Source organism: Chroicocephalus ridibundus, chromosome 6, assembly GCF_963924245.1.
Source record: "Chroicocephalus ridibundus chromosome 6, bChrRid1.1, whole genome shotgun sequence".
Taxonomy (NCBI): Eukaryota; Metazoa; Chordata; class Aves; order Charadriiformes; family Laridae; genus Chroicocephalus; species Chroicocephalus ridibundus.
The window spans coordinates 70,207,507-70,229,903 of NC_086289.1; the positions used below are offsets into that span (position 1 = coordinate 70,207,507).

General features: G+C 40.7%; 1 protein-coding gene across 2 annotated transcripts; it reads left to right on the plus strand.

Annotated features, from left to right (window-relative positions):
- Positions 1 to 1,060: 1,060 nt before the first annotated feature.
- LOC134517816 (uncharacterized) lies at positions 1,061 to 15,684 on the plus strand. 2 transcript variants are annotated; one of them, XM_063339740.1, is made up of 7 exons: positions 1,061 to 1,227; positions 8,887 to 9,037; positions 10,115 to 10,208; positions 11,242 to 11,360; positions 12,246 to 12,388; positions 13,087 to 13,284; positions 15,079 to 15,684. In XM_063339740.1, the coding sequence occupies exons 1-7, from the start codon at positions 1,196 to 1,198 to the stop codon at positions 15,188 to 15,190; spliced, it is 849 nt and encodes a 282-aa protein (XP_063195810.1). In that variant the 5' UTR covers positions 1,061 to 1,195; the 3' UTR covers positions 15,191 to 15,684. The 2 variants fall into 2 exon arrangements, with proteins under 2 accessions (XP_063195810.1, XP_063195813.1); XM_063339743.1 differs by lacking the exon at positions 1,061 to 1,227 and adding an exon at positions 3,619 to 3,963.
- The last annotated feature ends 6,713 nt before the right edge of the window (positions 15,685 to 22,397 follow it).

The following is a 22,397-nucleotide window of genomic DNA, read 5'->3' on the forward strand; positions in this document are numbered from 1 at the left end:
CCATGACCTCTGTAAAGAAATGTTCGGTTCAATCTCTTGTGAAAAATCTGGCAGATATCTGGCAGATACCTTTGGGGTTTTTTTCTGTACACACATACAAGCTTGATTCTGCTCCAGTTGAATTCAGTGGCATTACTCTTAAGGGCTAAGAGGTTAAGCGTGAGCTTATGTGCATCTGTGGATTAGGGATGCAATAATTTTATTCAATATAAAAAGCCATGTTTTAAGATGAAAGAGGAAATATATCTCCTCTCAGTGAGACATATAATGGCAGAAATCATTATTACACATCAGGATTACACAACAGGATTGCTGCATGCCACCAACTTCACTTCGGATATGATTTTGTTTTCTCTTTCACCAGATAAGTGACCAAACGCAAGAGAAGGCAAGTTATGTCTATTGGTTTTTTGCAAAGATACTTTTGAGGAGAAAAAAATCTCAAAACGTTACTTATACGTGATCTTTCTTTAGTGTCAGAAAAAGTCTGCTTCATCCAGAAATTGTTGACCTACATTTTATTAGAAAAGTCAGATTTGATACTGAAATAAGTCTCTCCTAAGCCAAATAAAAATGCCATTCTTCATTCCATGAACATCTCTCTCTATGGCTTGATCCAAAGACCATAAAATCAATGGAAAGACCCAATCTTCAGTGCCAGATATTGTCATTATGACTTGCAAGCCCATTGTTTTTCCAGAAGAGAGGACCAAGTTTCAGTACTTGTTGCTTGGTTACAGCCCCTCCAACCCTCTTGGAAGTCATGGGTTTATAACACCTTAGAAAACCAGACATATATAGTTTTCACTTCAATTATTTATGCAGCCAGTTGTTGATTCCTTTTTGTCTGGTAACCCTGATGAAATGTTTCACTAACTCTGTTCTGCTTCTGTCCGAGGCTTTATTCTGCTGTACTTGGCTTTTCCCTGTGAATGCTCTCCAAGTCCTACCAGTGGGAGTCAAATAGTTTACTGCAATCCTGAATGGGCAGGACAAAAAGAAATTTGTTGCCTAGGTAACTCAGGAAAATAACCAGTTTATGTAAGTGTGCCTGCTTATCTGCTGAAGCACAGATGAGCATACATGCATTTAATATTGTGTTCCTTTTCTAGTGCTTCCTATGAGTATCCATACAGATTATTCTAATGAAATATTCAAAGAAATTCTCTCTATATAAGTGAATCATCCAACACGAATGCCATGGATTCCTGGATATAGTCAAAGCAGGTAAGATCAATATAGAATTTAACTTTCTGCTGTTGCTATGTCAGATCCAATTTTACTGGTGGCATCAACCTAATGGTTTGATATCACCTGTAAGTATCAAGCTATCACTAAGTAACACAAGAATTTTGCATAAAGAATATGAAATTACATCAACAAACTGTTTTTCAGAGTGTTGCTGTATCCCTGAATCAGAAAAATGTTATAATAGAGAATTGTCATTTAAGTATTTTTCAAGGATGATTAACATAATGTCAGATCAGAAAAACTCGGACATTTCACTGCATAGACTTTAAAGCCAGATTGTTCATCTAGTCTGATCTTAACGAAGTCAGTCTCTGTGAATCCTGTGTGAATGCTGACTCTATTCATATTAACTAAATTTTTGCTGTTGACTACCACAGCACCAGGATTTCATGGTCTGAGCATTTCAGTTATTTCTGTATAAAAGGGGGAGGGATAATATTATTCCCTTTCTCCTGCTCTTTGTCTGTCTACTCTGTTCAATTAGACTACAAACTCTCTGGAGCAAACTCTACTTTCCTGGCTTTCTACAGTGCCCAGAACAATAGGGCCTCTTGTGGCCTACAGCAGTCCTAATAATTTGATTTGTTTCCGTCGTTAATCAGACCTCAGGACGAGACGCATTCTGCCCAGTTCATACATATTTCAGGAGTGCACCAGCTGTATCCGTAGGACATGCAGGGAAGCATCCGATCGGTTGAATGTTGATAGGAGAGGCTCTTGGTGGAGACTGATGCCCACCCTGTATTTGCCCCGCTCAGCCATTTCAAAGACGGAATTACTGGTCAAAATTGGATAAAGCGGGAAAAATTATTTCTTCCTTGCAGGGACAGGACATGCTGCTGAATTTCTTGGCAGAATTTTAATGGGCAAGTTGTAAAGATCTGAAAAACAGTGTTTGTCATGGAAAGGCCAACACCGTCTTAAATATGTCATTTCACTGAAATAGCAGATAGATAACTTTTTGTATGCTTTATGAGGAATGCATTTGCCGTAGAAGATCTGAAGCCCATTAGGCTGTGATATGGACTAATACCTTTAATTTTATATATAGAGGGAAAATGGTAAGTAAAAAGGCCCTGAATTACAGTCCTTTTTAATTTAGAAAGAAATATTATATTTTTCTTCGCAGGTAGAGAAGAGATATGTTGAAATGGCTTGATGAAACTCTTAATACCCCGTCCTCGGCCCACCCTGTAATAAACCTAAAGTTTTAGTGAAACCTGTGTGGAATGATTACATTGTTAAATTTCAGATAGTGGCCTGACAATTCAACATTTGTACCCACAAAATACCTTTGCATAGGAGATGAAATTTTCTGATAAACATTATGCTCCTGTACTTTACTGGCAGAGTGAAGTTTGCCAGCAGAATTTCTAAGAGAGTGTTTTGGAGAACTTCAGTCAGTGTTGGGGAAAGCACATGCCTTTCTATACAGAAAGATTTTATAATGATCAGCCTTTATAATGACCAAGGAGAAGGAAAGGGAGGATAGGGAATAATTTTTCTGTGAAGAAATTGAAAGGTAGGAAGTCTGAACCACTGAGGTTTGTGACTATATGGTATTTCCAGTTGAATATCCCTGGGCAGAGGGGTTTACTCTGTACTTTTTTCCATATTGATCTTAATCTATTTATCCCTTCTTCTGTCAGTATGGAGCCTAGGAGCTCAAGTGAAGAAGGAGCTATGCCTGTAATATAGGAGATGCAGATCAATAGGGCATGATTGACTGCTCTATTATAACCTTACACAGCACAGCACTGAAACTTGGTTCCCGTAACTACCGTTAGAGTTTAAAAGCCATCTGTAAACTTCAGCAGGGACTAGCCAATGCCCGTAATGATATTGGGCTGCTGCAATTCCAACAGTGGCACACTGCCAGCGTCTACGCTTTGCCTGAGTGAAGCAAACGAGCATTCTGTCAAAGACATTTTAAAGTGAATAGCTTCACTAGACTTATTCTCAGACTCTGTAGCTTTAGTATTGTAAGAAAAATATAATATAAAAATGGACACAAAACTGACCTGTCGGTTCCCACCAAGAGAAGAGTCTCTTGTGTTCGTTCTCAGATGCGAACTTGAAGAAGGAAGCCTGGAAGATTGTTTATAAAATGGCTGAGCACGTTCAAGTAAGGCAAGGACATTCAACATAGTGAAGAAATGCTCACGAAGAACTTTCATGAACCTAACATAAAATATGAGACTCTTTAAGGATCTATTAAGTTCTTGGATAAATTTATAAGGTGTTTAACAGCCATTAATGAAGCAAGGGATCTTTTAGGTAAAGTAAAGATAAACTTTATGTGGGCAAACCTGTGAAAGCAATTCAGAAAAGTGAAGTTGCTAGAGTGAGCACACCAGAGATTCATCTGGATGGTCGCATATCTTGCTACAGGTATCACCAACCTATCTTTAGCCACCTTCTGGAAAGACGGTTCATTGATACCAGCTAGATCAGCACAGGAATTTGTTTGATGTGCTTAAGAGATCGGTAACAATACCTCCTAACGTGACTGCGTTGCGAGGTGACAGTGTTTCCTTGGAGACAGTGAATCCATAGAGCCCCAGCCAGGATCCTTGCAGGTTACCTCTCTTCAGAGGATGTTGAACTACCTCTCTATGCAGGGGCAAAGATGGGAAGATAAGCTTTGACTGTAGACAAATAGCCTTATGCAAGATGTGAGGATTTTATGCAACAGCAAGACATGTCTGAAAGGTAGGAGGGTGAAAGAGGAGACGTAACTGTAGTCATTGCACAGCTGGCTTGACATGCTTTGACAACAAAGATAGTGTTACAGGATTGAGTATCTTTTTAAAATGTTGACGATGGAGATTGTGGTGCAGTGAAAACAGGAAGAAAAATGGGGGTTTTCTTGCTGTCATTGGCTGATTACTGAAAGACAAAAGGTGTCTCGAGAAAAATGTGTAATTTGCTGTAAGAATGTGGGAAAGGTACATCGATTAAGATGTGGAATTTGTATCGTTGCAAGTTAGATCCATGAAGAGCTGCATGGAATGTTAGTTGATATAGAAGGAATGTATAATTATGGTGATAAGACCTAATTATGTTAATTATGTCTTTTTGGGAGCAATTTTATGATGCATAAAGCAAGATAATTGATGATACAGCTAACAGCAAGGATGCATTGTAACCATAACTTACAGGTGTGTTTGTCACTAAATTATGCTCAACAGAACTGCTTCAAAATATTGCATAATGTCTCATAAAACTCGTATAAAAATAATTGAAAGGTAATAGAGCATGGAAATACTATGTCCAAGTCCTCTACTATTCCAAGTTCAGAGAGTTCTCATAATAAATGTTTGCATACAAGCAACAACTGCTACGCAGCAGTAAATTGTGTGCATTTTGAACAAAGCCCAACCTGAATTCTGAGTTTGCTGCCTTTTAAATACCTATACAAATTGTGTTTGTAAGTTAAGCCTGCAGTTCATTTCTGTTGATCAGCTTTGGCGTGTGCAATTGACTGAGACAACATAAATAACTGGGTGTTTGTATCGTGCAAGCAAACAGCTATTTGTGCAAGTGGTTTGGACAGATCCATAACCAGCTCTCTTAGAGCCTACGCAAAATCAGCAGCTCTGACCTAGATATAAGAACTCCTCACTTTGGGAGGGTTTATCGCCCTTTATTTAGTTTATTTGGGCTTCTCATTTCTTTTCTTTTACTTAAAGATGCGCTTAATATACGCTTAGATTTGGTTCCTTTAGAATGGTCCGTGTTTTTCACTTCCATAGAAGCAGGACTGAAAGAGCTGGAGCACTTTGCTGTTAAATAGCAAAGTGACCAGACTTCCACTGAGGTCAACCACACGGGAGCACGGGCCTTTCCGTCATACATGTTCTGTGATTTGATGGGATGCGAAGCTGTAGCAAGCATCATAGGAATTCTGACTTTTAATATGTGAAGAAATAGTATAAATAGCCCTACTACTTATTCCCAAATCTTTTATCACGGGCATTTCAGATCTATGGGGAGAGCAGCGGTGGTTCAGTGAAAGCTAAGCCTGCTCATGGCTGCTGATTCGTGAGAAGTAGCTGGGGATAAGACTACTGGAAGCTAGTCCAGACCCCAGAACTGCTCAAAACACTGGGACAAAAGCCTTTCAAATCCCAATTGCAAGAGTTTGCTTATAACCTTCTTTATCTTTACTCCTATTCCGCTGAGTTTTCCATTTGCCATTTTCAAGGAGGCAAAGCTGAACCTGTGCTGTAGAGTCTAAAATGTTTGCTTATCGAGGCTGCCAGTTATATTAGGAGAAAGGAGCGTTTTGACTGACAGTCTTTTCTTAACAGCCAAATATCTAAAATAATACACAGGAGGAATGTTTTTCACTCAGAATATATTTCAATTCGGTAGTTTCAGAAGTAGCTCAGCTATAGCTCTTCATGGGCTTTTGTTATTCCACCCTTAAATTCAGCTGGACTCAAATGTACTTGCACTGCTGTTAGAAAATTTAGAGCTTTTTGTTGCCTATGAAAATTTTGCCAAGATGTCAGTGGGAGGAGAAGCAGACCCATTTCACGGACACAGGACTGACACTGACATCTTGATAATGTGTGACTTCTAACAGGCAACTCGATAGGAGTGCATGATTTTCCAAGATATGGCCCAATGTCTCATAAATCATGCTTTGAAAAATGCAGTAGCTGTTCTGTTCTCATTCCTTCCAGTTTACAAAATATTTCAGCCACTTAATTCCCCACTGGGACTTCCGCTGAGGAAAAAGCATAAAATATATTGGGTTAGTCATGGGTACTTTCACTTACCCCCACAGTCCACGCTACCTCTATTCAGCTCATATGCAGCACTCTGGATTCCAAGGTGTTAGAAAAGAATTGCTGTGTACAATTTTGTTTGTTTGTTTGTTTAATTATTTTGGTGATATGGCTATTTTATATATTTCAATGATGCTACGTGGAACAGAATGGTTCCCTGAGCTTCCCTGATCAGAAGTCCTGCTATTTCAAAGCACACTTTTGGCACTTCTTAAGGTAGGATCCTCCTCGTCAAACTTCAGGTGCCTTGAAGTTGAGTCCGCTCTCAGGAAAGCTCAGGCTCCTCATGTAGACGGTGTGGACTGTGGTTCATGCCAGCTCAAAATAATAGGCATCAAGTCTGGGCTGAGTAAGTGGGTAACTGCACGTACCCACTTGTCTCCACTGACTGTAGAGGGAGCCAAGAAAATTTGCTAAGCCTGGCTTTGCAGGCTGGCAACAGCAGTTAGGTGGGAGAAAGCATACTTTAACCAGATGGAGGGTTTAGATGTTTAATGTTGACTTGAGTGTTCTGAAATTTTGTGCGTGGATTTGGTATTGGTGGCAAAACTGTAGCCACGATGTGAACAACCAGGCTGAGGACCAGCCTCAGAAATTAGAAGTTGGTTACAGGCAAGATTTTCCCCCCTTACAATTTTAAGTTTCCCTTCCAATCTCTTTTATAGGATCCTTAAAATATGGTGAAGTATCTCTGCTTAAAAGACATCACAGATACCTGCCCCGCACCCCTCCTTCCCCAAGACGAGAGAGAATGGAGGAACAGTATTGCCACAGAGGGTTTCCATTAGTGAAATTAATTCCTCTCTCAGAAGAATTTAGGTCTATGATTTATGATAACCACCAATTTCTCACTGCAGGCAAAGTGAGAGGAAATGACTCAGCCTGGACAGACATCATGAATCTAATTTTTTTCCCCCCTAATGCTTGACATAATCTAGTGTGCTGCTCCCAGAGGTGTCATTGGAGATTCATATCCAGCCGAAGGGCCTCACAATCAAGGCAGAAAATTTTATTACTTTCATGTATTGTGTGATCTGTAATTGTTTGGAATTGCATCCTGCCTCATTCATTGCCATTTCTTTTGCATCAATTTTGCAGCAAAATAGTAAGGAAAACAAAGCAAGGGATAGAAAAGCAGTGTCGCACTTGCTCCTTCAGAAAAATCTTCTGTGACATAATGTTAGGGTCCAGCTGGTGCTTATTAAACTCGGGCAGTTTTGAGATGAAAAATGCTTCCTTCTGTCACTCTTTCCAATAGAAATCTCACTACCCACCTGATTGGAAAAGTTATATCTACCCCATATTGATTCTGGAAATTTATGTTTTATTTTCTATCACCGATACAGAATTTTGTGAGTGGGCTTCTGCCAAAAGATCAGAATAGATATCATGGTAAATGGTCCAGCTGAAATGTTTTATCCCACATTTCAAGGGACTAGGAATGTATATTCATGTCTCAGCAGAGGAGGTAGTATCTAGCTGACAGGGAGGTAGGTTTTCAAGTGTCTTGCATTTATAAATAGTCATTTGAATACATCCTAACAAATTGCTTCCAAAACTGAGAAGGATAATAGATCTTTTTTGTAAATATAAAATAATTTCTATATGTTTTTCTGATACGACCTCATTTAACATATAAGAAAGCAGAAGCAAACAAATGCCAAGATGGGGCTAAGCAAGACTTCCCAGAAGCTTTTTTTTTCTTTTTTATTTAATATTGATCAAATGTAAGTCCTGTTTTCACAGGTTTGCTATATGTGTGTTTGCCTGCTGATCTGTAGCAGCATATACACATGAAAATGGCCTGCTTGCCTAAAGATGACCTCTAAAAATGCCCAAGTAAATAGCTGTTATTTTCATGCAAAAACCAGGAAAGATGTAATATTGGGGTTTGATGATTTTTTAAAAAGGCAAAACCATCTCGGTAAGGTCAACAGAATACGTCTCTTCATGATTATTTGCCAATAATCTGTAACCGTAAATTTTAACTGATGTTCTATTTACCTTGTCTGTTACACTCGATATGAAACTTTCATTACCATCCTCACTAGACCATTTTAAAGCTGCATTTTCATTCTCCATTTCTACTCCTGACTGTAATTGTTTTAATGATACTTACTGACATCTGATACTTTCTGGCAAGCTCTCACCAAGCTTGTACAGTAAAAGTCAAATTATAGTGCTGTATGCACACACTTACTAAGTTAAAATTATGTTTTTGAAGTATTCCATGATAAATTTCTAAATTGCAGCTGCTAGTCCGCAAATTATTCAGTCTCTCTGAAGCACAATTGGAGAAATTGCATCATTTGGGGTACATAAAATGTACTTTTCAATGTGTTCTTAGGCAGTGAACTACAAAGCACAGAAACACATGACTTCAAGACTTTATTGAACAAAGTTCAACTCTTCTTTGGAGCCTTGATATTCTACTAAAACACATTCAAGGGATTAAAATAAATATGCAGTTGAGGTATCTTTTCATTCAATGTGGATCCATAAAAGCAGGGCTCCACAGGATAGAAGGGGATGTACGGAACAAGTTGTGGTCGTCATTTTCTCCAAGACTGAGTATTTCTAACAAACTGCCCGTAAGTTCCTCTTTCTAATGTTTGGACGTACCTGTGAAGGCCTCGTACGTGTAAGTAGATGGTACTTAGGCCAGAAGTCCCAATAAGGGACTGAAGGGGATTGCCCTCCCTATGGTTTGACCACAGGATCACGTGGCTATTGTCTGGTGGTAAGTCCTATCCCTTGCTTCTCTGTATTTTCTGCCATTATAAAATTGTTTGCATTTCTCTGAACAGAACTGGTTACTTGTTTAACATCTCCTCTCTAGTTCCTCAGGTCTGACTACAAGCAATCAAAGGTTCTGTAAAACCTATTCGTCCTGGCGCTCCATCCTAAATGATACACACACCGTTCCACCAGTTTTATTACAAACCAGAGGATTCATCAGGCAGAACCGTGATTCTGGGCTACTTTCCCCTGTAAGTGTTTGGCTTACCAGTCTGATTGCAAGTTTATAGAAGAGGGACACTGACAAAGAGTAACTAAGGCTGAAATCTCTTCCTCAGCTTTGAAGCTGATTAGGTTTTGCCTCCTTTTATCTTCCAAAGCTAGATCAGATTATAAATAAGATTATATGATATGGTGTCAGCAGCAGCAAGGGATTTGACTCAGTGGCCCAGGAAGCCTTTGAGCACTAGGCAGAGAACTGGATGCAATGGTCAAGTATATAATATAAATCATGAAGAGGCTGTGTACATTTGCTATAAAATGTCATAACCAGGAGTGCTATGAAAGGTAACAATACAGATATTCAGCAAGAATATCTCTCTCCAACATTTGAGCCAATTCACAGAAGTAAACCAGAAGGGGCTCTGGTAAACTACACCTAAAGGGTGAATCCCCACGACATTTACCAGCTTCTGGATATGTGTGTATAGCTCAGCTCTGACTGGAGGGGATGAGTCAGGGGCGCGTGCTCCATCTCTCCCCCTCCCTCAACTCCACCATCATGGTTTCCACTGAAAGAAATGCTGCAAGTTCGAGGAAATGCCAAGCTGTGTTGCATTGAGACGTTGCCCCACTGTAGGCAATCGTGGCGCTGTGTCTGTTGGGCACGACAGGAATCACGCCTACTCCGTGTGCTACAGGCAGAGTTAGAGACTTTGTTCCTTGCTCCCTCCTGGGAGACTAAAGCCTTGGAAATCTTAGAGTATGTTTTAGTGGAAAAGCAAAACGGGCAGAAATCTCGTAATCTCGACCGCAGTGGGAGGTTTTCTGGATTTAGATGTAGTGCCTCCGTTGCCTTCAGGATATATCGTGTGTAAGCTTGTCCAGAAATGTGTTCACGTGCATGTGCATTCACAAATGCGTGCCATTGTATCCTCACTTCCATATATCATTTCGCTATTCACCAGATGATGTTAAGGCAGAAGGCATTGTAAACATGCATGAATATTATTTCTACTGTAATAAGGCCAGAAATAGAAGTAAATACACTGCCAGAAACTGAAAAACCTTAACGGTTTCTTTTATATCTTTATTTTGCTTTTTCTAAGCTTCCTTCTGATTCCTTCAAGTATCTCGGCTGGTGTGACATAGAAGAACATGATGTTCGAGGAAATCAACTTCATTGTCCCCGAGTGAGAGAAGGTAAAGATCAAAAAGGCATATTCATGTTTCAGCTTTATCTCTATTTACTCAAATTGTATGTCCTTAAATGTTATGAGCTTAAATCATGGAGTTTGCCATTGTTTTGAAAAGGGGCAGGATTTCATCCTATATTTTACATGTTTCCTTTTTTTAATCGCCAGGAAAATACCCTTCATCATTTTGAAAATGGGAAACAAAAGTCAGAACTGTAATTTGAAAATTTTTAGTTTTAATGCGGTGTTGATTACTTCTCTCAAAAGTTCATTAGCATTTGAATACCGTTCAGCATGCAATAGTCAAACAAGAAGATGAGAGTGAAAGCCAGTCCTGCCAATGGTGGCACATATATTTAATTTTAAGACTGAATTGGCCCAATTACAATCTATAGACACACTCAAGAACAGAGAATAAAAGGTGGATTTTAAAATACAATGTTTGCATGTTTGGGGCTAAACAGTGGAAAAATTCCACACTGCCCTTGCCTTAGGTAAGAATTTGAAGATGTCCATAGCTCTAAGCGTTTTGGTAGACCTTAAGTCTTTGTCTTCAGCATGTGTTGTTCTTAATATGAATGATGTTTTGAGTATGGCTATTTATCCATACAGCTGTTGTCAGTGGATTGGAAGTTACAAACATATCCCTTTCACAGGACAATTAAAGGATAAATACATAACCATGTGTATAAACTCATAGGATGTGAAAGAATATGCAGGAACAGTATTTTAGAACTCAGATGCTTATGCTCAGCCATTTAGAAAAAGCTTTTATTCTGAGCTGTAGAAGAAATGTCACTTAGTAAGCAGGTACCAAATCATCATGACCTTAGATCGCTTGCTGAATTATGGGCCCAGAAATGGTAGAAAAATCTTCACATTAATTTACTTCTTAGAAGCCTGGAAACCTACGCACCTATAATATTATATATATTTCTTCATTTCAGATATCTTCCCAGCTGTATATATAATCTTTCAGCAAGTAACTAAATGCCAGTTCCGTATCACATCCACTATTGTAAATCTTTTTTTTTGAGCAGGGCCTTCAGAAGAAGAGCTATTTCTCAGAGGAGAAGAACATACTGTGAAAAAAAGAAAACAAGCAACTGACACAGAGAAGCGGCAAAAGAAACTGCAAGAGAACTGGGAAAACTGTGCTGTAAAACTTTCTCATTAACTCTTTGTACCGTAGTAGAAAATAAGACAAATAATGACCTGCCAGCTGCTCCTTGCAGTTAGCAGCTTTAAAGCTCAGGTTGGCACCACGACATTGTAAACCGGAGGTTTTTACAAGCTGGAAGAAACACTGGAATATCTTGTAATTTGGGTTCTGGCCCTGTGCAAAGAGGAAACAGTAAAAGCCGTGTATTGTGATGGGGCTTCATTTATGATTGGCCATGTAAGGACTAGTGATGTTCCTTACCTGCTCAGTGCCTAATGGTAAATGAATGGCTAGAGAATGGACCAGATTAATTTCAGCTCTTTCACTCCCTCCTTATACCAGCCTGAGCAGTTCTTTTGGCTGGAGGTACTACGTTACTGCTGGTTCTGATCAGCAGCCAGTTATAACCTCCCTAAGATCAGGTAGTAACTTCATCTAACACTGAGATCCAGTGCTCTGGATCGTGCCTCTCCCTGTGCGTGAACACTGGGGAGCACCGATATCTGGCTACTGCACAGCATCTTTTTTCCAGATGAATCGAGAGGCCAAACCAATAAGCCACAATCGCAGTCCTGCATTCTCCACCCAGAGCACACACACAGGCGTGCCCAGACAATGGGGAAGGAGGGGCTGGGCGGTAAGATTCACATGCTTAAGAGACGGTTTCTTTCTTCTTTACTTGCAAGGAATCATGCAGTGCATCACTATGATTCTAAGGGGAATTTGTCAATTGGCACCACAAATTGGTATAAAAGCACCATAATAAAGCAGATTCACCTTTTAACTAATTGTCACATTGAAAGATGTAATGATATAGTTATTAGAAAGCAAGGGAAACAAAAAAAAAAAAGAAGTGATTTCTCTTTTTTTTTTCCTTGCCAGGAGCTGAACCTTTCATTTCAGGACCTGGGTGATCTTTACCAGGTGGAAAACTTCAAAAGGATTCTCCGAAGATTAATTCGGGTGGAAAAACTTTGGTTGGTGGACAATTCTTTGACAGACCTAAGTGCCATAAGGTTGCCAAGGTAGACAAAACGTCCTGTTTCTATTTTTATGCAGTATCATAGATATCAAAACTTTTATTTACTTTGGTAATAGCTGGAGCAGACTCTTGAGAACTGCCAAAATATGATATTTTGGGGGGTATTATCCCCATTAGAATCCATCAGTATATTGCTATTCTGAGTTCATGCCATTCCCAGGTAGAAAATTCTCCATAAGGTGGTGAGGTGATGTCTTCTTTATTCCTAGTGGATAATTCATGCGTCTCATCAAGTTCAGTGACAGTTTTGCTAAAAGGGAAGGTTGTTGAAAACTGAAGGAATGTATATGAAGAGATGGTGGAACATAACCCAAGCAGAGAGGCCAGATGTGACCACGACAACTGTTTTTTTTACAATTCATTTATTGCTACTATGTTGTCATATGTCTGGGTACATGGAAAGCTGTAATATGGAGAACAACAATAATGATGTGTACAATACAAAGAAAGCTGAGAGGATAAAGTGTAGGGATCTGATCTTGCAGTCCATGGGTAGGCAAAAATTACACAAATGTAAAACTAGGGTGAAAGCAGGTCTCGAGGAATCAAATTCTTGTATCTCTCATTGGAAGCCCTAAGTTGCCATGACTTCGACTACGTGAAGAGCCATCGCTGTGTTGGCTTACAGGTATATAATATTACAGATGTGATCAGTGACGTCGTATGCTTTATACTTTACAGATGCAGAGAACTAAATGTCAATAAAAACCACTTTACATCCTTCAAACAGCTGCCAAAGATACCTCAGATTCAACACTTATCACTCGCTGAAAATAACATTATGACACTAAGTGGAATATCAGACTTCAGACATACTCCACTTGAATCCCTTATACTCAAGAGGAATCCCTGTGAATTTCAAGAAAGATACAGACAACTGTAAGTCTTACCATCCAATAGCCAACCAAAGTTCAACAATACAAAGAAATGATTGTGAGAAAGTTCAAAAGGAATAGGGTCTCAAATACAACAAGCTCTCCTGAGCAATTTTTTTTATTTTCCCCTAGTCTCGACTATCATAAATGCTCCAGGAACATGGGCTGGTGAGCCCGTATCTGATAATAGCCACCAAATATTCAGAAACTGCCTAGGAGGCTTTCTAATCACATGACTGTCAGTTCTTGGACTAAACTAAGTCCATGGATCAAGTTTAGAGACAGTGAGTAGGGCAGATAAATTAGATTCCCTTTTATTAATAGAAACTACCTATTACTCAAACTCTTTTCAGTCTCACTGCATCCCTTGTGTATTCTCAAAGGAGTCTAAATTGCATTACATGTCGGAGATGGAATCAGAAGGATGTGTTGAAAGACGGGAGCTAAAGCAAGAGAAAACTAAGTTACTTTCATTTGATTTTTCTGGATTCTCTCTTCTCTGGCAGCACTGTGGAAGCTGCACTGCCTTAAACACCCCACTCAGTGCAGGTATATGTTGCAGGCGGTGCAGTGTAATGTAGACTTAACAGAGCTGCCTCGGACACTAGAAATGAAAATTCAAATCTGAGACAGAGTAGAGAATTCAGGGGAATATAATTTATTCCAAGTCTCACGCCTGTTTTGACACCCACCCCTATTCCGTTCTTCCCCGGTTTCTTTGATGCCAAACCCCTGATGCCAAGAAAAAAAATTGCACACAGGTCAGAAAGGGGAATGAAGCGTGTTCGTTCTGAACTCTCCAGAAATCTGCATGGTTGCGTGTTTTCCCCACTACAAACAGAGTCACATCAGCCATCTACAGAAGGCATTGTTGATATTTTTGAGATAAACCTTACACCGTGTGTCTAAGATGTCATCTCTTCCTGGGAGGGGGGAAAAAAAAAAAAAGAGAAGTTTTAAAGAAAGTGTTTAATAAAAACCTTTCAGAGTTTCCAGTAGGCTTTTTCCAGCAGGCTTTTTTTCAGAGTTTCCAGTAGGCATCGCTTTGACAGCGCTGGAGTCCACGCTCACCTCCAAAAGGCACAGGAGCAAATACCACAGCACGTGGGTTAACACCCTGTGCGTGGGTTAACACCCTGTGGTTCTTTGTTGCTGTCTGAGGCTAAACCACGATAGATGCTTATGGGGGGGCTATGGCTCCATCAGCAGTCTTCATGGCCGAGGTCAGAGATCCTGCTGGGCTGCGTAAAAGGGACAGTATATTTGGAGGTAGAGCCGTTCTTTTTGGTTTGGCATCATAGAATCACAGAATCATTTAGGTTGGCATGCCCACAAAAAAAAGGACTTCTTTTCTTTGGGAGAAACACAAGTGTGAAAGATTCGCCCTATTCCTCTATCACAGGAAGATAAAAGTTGCGTTGCACTTCTTGCAGTCTGAACCTTCACTTTTCAACAGTCTAGGAAATTCAGCCCAGACTAACAGCTTCCTTTTGCATTAGACAACTGGTTTGGTTCTACTCTGTTAAAAATGTAGGTACTTGCAGTGCTTTACCCAGTCTGAGGATATAAAACTTGTGTGAATATATGATATAAAACAGAGTGAAAACTGAAAATTTTTAATTAGCTCTTTATCAGATAAATTCTGCAACGAATGACAAATCAAGATTTCCAACAATACAAATACATTTTGGGTATGTTTGAATCTACTGTTTGGTTTTTTTATCAGTGTCTACTTTGTTCTCAGTGTTTCCCAAGATTATTTCTCTCAATTTCTGTTTTTCTTTTGTCTCTCTTTAAGTGTGTTCTCCAGTTTGCCAAATCTGAAAATGCTGGATGGTATCCCAAAACTGCCAGAGGACTGTTCACCCCCAGATACCAGGTTTTTTTTCAAAATGTGTACTATACTCTAGCACTGTATTTTTGTAGGATCCCAGCTGTGCTAGAATCACCTCACTTAAAAGATACAATAAATCCTGTGCATGGAAATTACTATTTTTTTCTGATCAAAGCGATATTGAAGCAGAAATTTTTTTTTAACACGTTTGTGATACCACAGACTTCAAGTGAGTATGGATAAATGACATGTAAATAAGACATAATGTATATACTGAGTGTCATGATTTTGGTGTATTAAAAATATTGGGTGACTTTGTTGTCTAGGAACTCTGTGTAGAAAAAAACTCGCAATTATTGACTCCCATTGCATTTACTTAAAACACGCCCGATTTCAGACCATGTGTCCATTGTGGGAAATGGTACAAGGGTTAAAATCCAGGCTGTGAAGAAAAGGAAAAAAAAAAATAGCCTGAATAAAAGAACAGGCTATGCAGTTTCCTTCTTTATCTCCCACCAGTGTCTTAGTGCGCTTTAATGCACTTTGTAGATGGGAAAGGTAGAGCCACCCCAATCATTTAGAGCCTTAGAAATAAAAAAATAATGCAAAATGTCTTTGCTTGGGAGTTTGGTATGGCTAGAGAGCACTGGGGAAGTAAATCACGAAAAAGGAAAGAAGCCTTTTGACTCACTGCTGGCATTGTTTAGGAACGTCTTGTTGCTTAATAGAGGTTCCTCAAACCAAAGCCACAATGAGGGAAAAGAGCTGTGGAAGCTGAAAAGGGATTTGTAAGGGCTCCCCAGGATATCTGAATGCAATTATCTTTGAGAGGTATCTGTCCTTGTCTCTGATTCATTTGCGGTTCAATTTTAGCTTTTTTTGTTTTTCCAGGCAGCTCATGCTGGCACACAAATAGCTGTGCCACTAATGGTTCAGGAAAAGAATGGCAGAGCCCTGGAAAATGAAGACAATTAACAGAATTGCCTAATTCCAGAGACAGTCAATAAATTCTCTGCTGTGTATTGGCTGCAGGCTCGGTTTGGTTCAGTTGCACGGGGAGGAGTAATGACTGCTCAGCCCTGTAGAGCTCTGCAGTGCAATGACTTATCTGCAGAAAGGTCGCAGCAGCTGCCTATTAATGTCTGCATTGGATCAGAGCAAGAGAAATGACCAGCTTGAAAAGTTTCCAGGCTCTCTCTCAGGATTGTCCTTGCCTCTCCCACAGCCTAGCAGTCAAAAGAGTTGATGAAAGTATTTCATAAACTAGATCACAAGATTTTGAACGTATAACAGTATCTAGCTCAAAGTATTTTCTACATCTGTGAAATGAAAAAGGCAACGGACCACTGCAAAGGGGTGTCCGGTTGAGGGCTCACACTCAGGAAATATCCTTGTAATTCATAGAAGCAGGCCGCTTCCTTCCCAGGTTGTACACACTCGTGGGGTTTGATAACTAGATCCAGCCAGTGTGGTCCACCCCAGCAATGGGAACAGACCACGCTGTGACAAAGCCCTCCATAAACATGCCGCAGAATCAAGATGGTACGGTTCAACAATACATGGCAACAAGCTTTTACAGGTTCAGAGGAGAGATGATGTAGTTTACACAAAAACAACAAGGCGACCAGAACTTTGAAACGTAAAATCAACATAAAAAGAACACTGTTGTGTTTGGGAATGGAAAGGTTAAAAAAAAAAAAAGGATTAAATGTATTCTTTCGACTGAGGACGTATGTGATAAAGCACGATCTCCTCAGAAGGAAGGCAGGGAGCAAAAGCAGAAAGGAAACAGAGCCTGAAGGACCACCCTTACGGACCCAGCCAGAGACAGACAGACGGCAGCGAGCAGCTGAACGCTGGCTGCTGTGAGGCTGTGTGTCTGGAGACGGGGAAGGGAAGCAGCCTTTTCCCAAGGTAACAGACACTGGGGAGCTTTCAAATCAGCGCTCTTCAAATCACAACGAAAAGCACTTGAGGACTAGGCTCTCTTCCCAGAATTCGGCATTAACAAGTGAGTCTGAGCTGGGAAATTGCCCCAGTCTCATGGGCAGACCTTTCAGTTACAAGCTCCTCTTGAAGCTGCCACCCACTTCTTGCACATATAATTAGGAGCTGGTCGAGTCTCTCCTGGGAACGCACTCAGAGGCTTTGCTCTTTCGACCTGTGTCCTGGGTCAGTCACAAGAAAGAGGCACAGACAGTGATTTATTCTTTCCGGAAAGGAAATTGGTTCTACTCTCATAATTTTTCCTTTCATTATTTTAATGGTCTGGCTTTGAAATCTCAGAGAAATACGAGGTAATATCTGGGGAGCCTTGCTGATTTTATTTAAAGTGCATCCAGCAGCAAGAACGTACTGGTAATGTTTGAGTCACTTTGCTTCAATGAGCTTTAAATGAGATGTTCGCTATCAGCAATGTCACATGGGAAACTGGGAAAAAAAAGAGCAATTAGGTTCCAGCTGGTTGACTGGACAACAGCCATAAGACCAACGAAGCACACTGGAAACATTTCAACATTACCGGTCAACTAGAAACCCCAGCAGCAGGAACTTTTTTGAAACTGGCCTCAAGTTCATGCCAAACCAGGGATAAATTAATGTACATTTTGGGTTCTAAATGAGATTATTACTATCTAACTTTCTTTTCCTGCCAGACTTGCGCTCAGCTTCACTCTAGAAAAAATGGGCCTGCAGCAAATTACTCTTGAGTTTTACTCTCTTACTTTTCCACAGTTATGTTATGGAGTGGTCTAATCTAAACCCAGTCTATGACTTCAAGAAAATCTGGAAGGAATGGAAGAAAAGTAGAGCCTTTATTTTGCTAGAGCTTTGGAGATTTCATCTGCTGTGATTGCACTCTGAAATCTAACATAATAGCTACCACCTGTGAGCTCGGTAGCAAAGGATCATGAAATCAATTTCCAATTATTCACAAAGATTCCTTCAAACCTGACATTTCATGAAAATTTAGCAAAGTGTTCCCAAAGTCTTGCCTAATATCAATGGACAGGTCCAGGCCTGACAGAGCTCAGAACTGAGTTCCCAGGTCTCATTTTAACCGTCTGTTCATTTCTTATTCTGTCTAAATCTCTCAATACAAAATAAAAAGTGAGCAATATCAAATCAAAAGGCAGATTCCTTAAATGAACAGAGAGAAAACAAGACTTTTCATTTAATCCATTTGTTATGATCCCAGGAATTCCAGAGCGGGGTTTAAAAAACCTGTAAGTATTACAGGACATGGGTCATGGAAGCAAATAGAGTTGTAACAGAGAAAAAATCAACCGCTGATGAGCATTTCAAAGAAAACCGTTTGCTCATAAACATGTTTAGCTTGTAGAACGGGAAACACAAACACCCTATGTTCATATTGTTCCAAATTACTTAAATCACTCAGGAAATAAAGACCAATAAAGCCAATATCCTTCTCCAGGACTGTGCGTTGCTGCACAAGTAGTAGGTGTGAATACAGTGAAGAGGAAACCAGTGGCTTTCCTTGCAAAAATGTCTTCTTTTAGTTCCTTCCACTGAGCTTCAGAGGCTGAGAGACGGCATCGGAGGCAAATCAGAGCTGATCAGTTAAGCCTGTAATTCATCATCACGAATGTTAATGCAAATGGCTCAAGACCAAATTTATACATCTACGTAGAGTAAATAACTTCTCAGTGATTCCCTAGAGTTTAGCCTGCCTGTGCTGGAGCACACACCGGTTATGAGGACTTCACAAGTGACTTCCTGAAGTCCTTGTCAACTCTCAGATCACAGTATCTGTAAGAAATGTGCCTGGCACATGCTTTGAAATAGGCTGTGGGCAAGGATCCGGTTGATGTGGTGGGTCCTGGTCCTTCTGCATCATCTTAACCCCCAAACAGCCGGCGCAGAGGGCTCTGCTCTGTCAGTCTGCTGGTGTCCCACTGCAGGGCCGGCTCTGCTGTGGCTGCTGCTGCTGAAAACAGCCTCGCTCTTCCTCCGGGGACCAACTTCCACATTCCTGTGGCCAGGAAGGGGATTAGTTGTCTTTTGTCTGCCCTAGCTTCTGTTCGTGGTACTTCTGTATTAGTGAGGCTAGGACAGCGGTGCTTTCAGTGCTTGCTTATTCCCTCACCAAACACCAGTGACTACCAAAGTCCTTCCCGCATTTAATTCAACTGCAAAACTCCCAGTGACATCAAAGCTGCAGAAACACATCTTTATTCTTCTGTGTGGAAGGAAGGAAGGGAAGAAACTACTCGCAAATCAGGGATCAGGTTACCAAAAAGGGCACTATGAGGCTGTTAACCTTTGAGAAGCAGAACACTCTCCCCTTTCCCTGGAGAACCTCCTTCTGAAGATCTGAGTATATTCATTTGTTTTACCATTTCCTTCCTGAATGATTAAAATCAAATACCTTCTGGTCTATGTAAAGCAACTTTCGATCACTGCCACTGAAGTTTTGCTGTTCAGTAAAGAACCTTCAGCATTTTTGATGATTTCCTTGCTATCAGCGCTAGAAGCAAAAATTGATTTAGCGAATATACTGACGGACGTTTTGATCTATTTGGATACATGTATGAGACACGCAGAGGCACGCTGGCAGGAAGCACGGGGGGAAATAAGCTATTAAGATGTCCCAGAGCATTCATTTTTCATTTGTAATCTATCATCCAAGATAACATTGGCTTTGGAATTGCCAGGTACCATGCTACATTATGTAATTGAAAGCACTGACGATAAGGAAAGAAGGCCATTGACAACATATGCTTTAGATAAAACCAGCTATAAAAATAAATGTAATGACCATAGCAGGGACGAGACAAGCATGGACAGTAACAAATTGGGAATGACCAGAAAGTTCATGAATAGTCAAGCTACAGGAAACGGTGCAGTCAGCCTTGGGGAGTGAAATCCAGGCCAAGTTTTTTTTTGCTTGTTTTTCATACTGATCATTTTTACTATGTGTTAACGCACTATATTTCCCATTCCTACTCTACATACAGTCTATTTTCTTTCTAATAGATTGCTATAATTACTCTTTACGTCCTGAGCACCAAGCCACTTTAAGGATGCTCCTATTAAGAAGCAAGAATGATGAAGTCAGATGTTTCTTCAATGCAATATTAATTTTCTGTGTAAAATGTACAAAATTCCATCTTTTCTGAACTCAAGGAAAATCAAACAGGAGACTGCATCTGTGCTCAGGGCTCCAAGCCCTTTTTCAGTCATACTTAGCTCTCACCTTTTCTCAGCGTTACCCATCTTTGAGCTTTACTCTCCTAGGTTTTATCTTGCTTCTTTTTCCGTGTCAGCTCAGTCACGCTCTTGTGGCTGCAAAGACCTTCACCATGTTGGGCTAATGCTTGCCATGAGCCTGAAACTCTAGCCCAGGGTGTCTCTAGTCGCTCAGGCTGCTGCGAGCCTTTTGTTGCCTCCCAGACCTGGCTGTTCTCTCCTTGCTCGTCGATCCTGCACTTTCCTCCAGTTCCACCTCCAGGCCCACCCCTGCATTTGGTATTGTGCAGGCAAAACGAAAACGTTGGTGGAGCAAAAAGTTCTGTGGGTTTAAATAAATCGGTCAAACGATGTCCATTCTGTATGAGCTATCCCTATTTATCTTTAAAAGGCAGAATTCTTTGTGAGGACAGATGTCTGCATCAGAGTGTGTTGTAGAGGAATGGAGGACCTTTGAGATCAGCAGCGTCTAAAAGACAAAGAATGAGGAGTTTAGACCTTCTTCATTCCTTCACTCAGCTTTATGTTTTACCACTGCTTCTAACCTGAAGTATTGGCGGTCTGTTTTCCTCTGCTGTTTTCTTTCTCTGTAGATGTATGCCTATAGAGAAAATCTCATATAATGTTAATTCTAATTACAGAGGGAAGTGCTCAAAGTGCTTATCGTGTCCCACGACACAAAGATTACAAGATGTGTCCTAAGTTTTTTCCTGTAACAGTATCACACTCAAGCACTCTGAACCGAAAAGCCTCACAGTGCTAGCAGAGTGCCTAATTATTATATTTGGTGCCTAATATTTGTCAGTTTGAAGGTGCTGGAATAACTCCAGGACAAATTTCGCTGCAGATGTAATCCCATTTATCCTAGTCGGGTTTATTTACACCACAGACGCCTGCCAATTATTGAAAAGGCCGTAATCAGGTCTGCCCTAAGTCCGCCTTTAAGTTCTGGATCTTCACATGCGATACCTGGAAGCCTGAAGTAGTTTGGGTGCTGGATGCAGGGTAAGGTTAGCACGGCTCACGTGAGCTCGGGCAGGGCCACACGGCAGCCGTTCATATGACGAAAGGTGTCTGAGTTTTTGAGCATAGTTGTGTGGCACTGAGAAGTCCTGCACAGCGCTGTCTAGGGGATATAACAGCATGTACAGGTCTCTGTGTCCTTGCCATAACGGGTAATTCAAGAGAAGAAAAAGGAACTCCTTTTTTAACCAACCCTGCTGGAAACTTGGTATAAATTATTACAGGTCCGAGCCTGCGCTCCTGTGAAGTAGTGCGGGTTCTCCAAGACCAGGCGTTTGGGATCGCAGTCCCAAGGAGGGAGACGGGCCAGTGCAGAGGGAGTTTTTGTGCCTGGGCAGCCTGAGCAGGAAAGGGCTGGTGAGAGGGTTCGTGCTGGAGAGAAGCCAGCTGGGCTGCGGGGATACACCGGAGGGGCAGGTGGCTGAGGACTGCCTAGGGCTGGAGGAGAGCACCCAGCATGGGCAAGGGCTGGAAAGGCCGTGCTGTGACAGAGCTAAGGAGGCACCCTCCAGCAGGACCTTTACAAGGTGACGCCTCGGTGGTCTAGAAGATGTATTGCGGTGCCTTCGTTGTGACTGATGCAGTGCACACTGCAGAGTTATCTTCAAGTTTAGAACTATAAACATGGCTGGAAAGCTAATGTCTTCTGTTGTGCGTACCAGAGGAGAAAGTCCAGGTGAGTAATAAAAGCCCCAGATATCCCAAACATCTACATTCATAGCAAAATATAATGTGACATCATAAATTTGTGTGTGTATTTAATGTCAAGCAACTTCAAAGTATGTGCAGGCTAGACAGGGCAGGAGAAGGACCAGGGTTTGGGGCTGGTGGGGTTGTTTGCTTAGTACATGTATGTATATAGCCACCTCTGAAAGAAAGTAGGTATTTTTAAAGATAACTACAGTGAAAGGTATTACATGACAATATTAGGAGAAAACAAAAATCTCGGTTTCTGTTTCTAATTACAAACATCTGTGTATAATTGAAAGCCATTTCTCCCTCTATAAGCATATCTCCTCCATGTGCCTAATTCCTCTGAAGGGCAGGAATCC

What these genes read in the sequence shown, in the direction of transcription:
- LOC134517816 (XM_063339740.1), top strand. Translation starts at nt 1,196, where the DNA reads ATGCCATGGATTCCTGGATATAGTCAAAGCAG. An exon ending in CCTGGATATAGTCAAAGCAG is followed by an intron (nt 1,228 to 8,886) that starts GTAAGATCAATA and finishes TCTCCTCTCTAG; the next exon opens with TTCCTCAGGTCTGACTACAA. An exon ending in ATTCTGGGCTACTTTCCCCT is followed by an intron (nt 9,038 to 10,114) that starts GTAAGTGTTTGG and finishes GCTTTTTCTAAG; the next exon opens with CTTCCTTCTGATTCCTTCAA.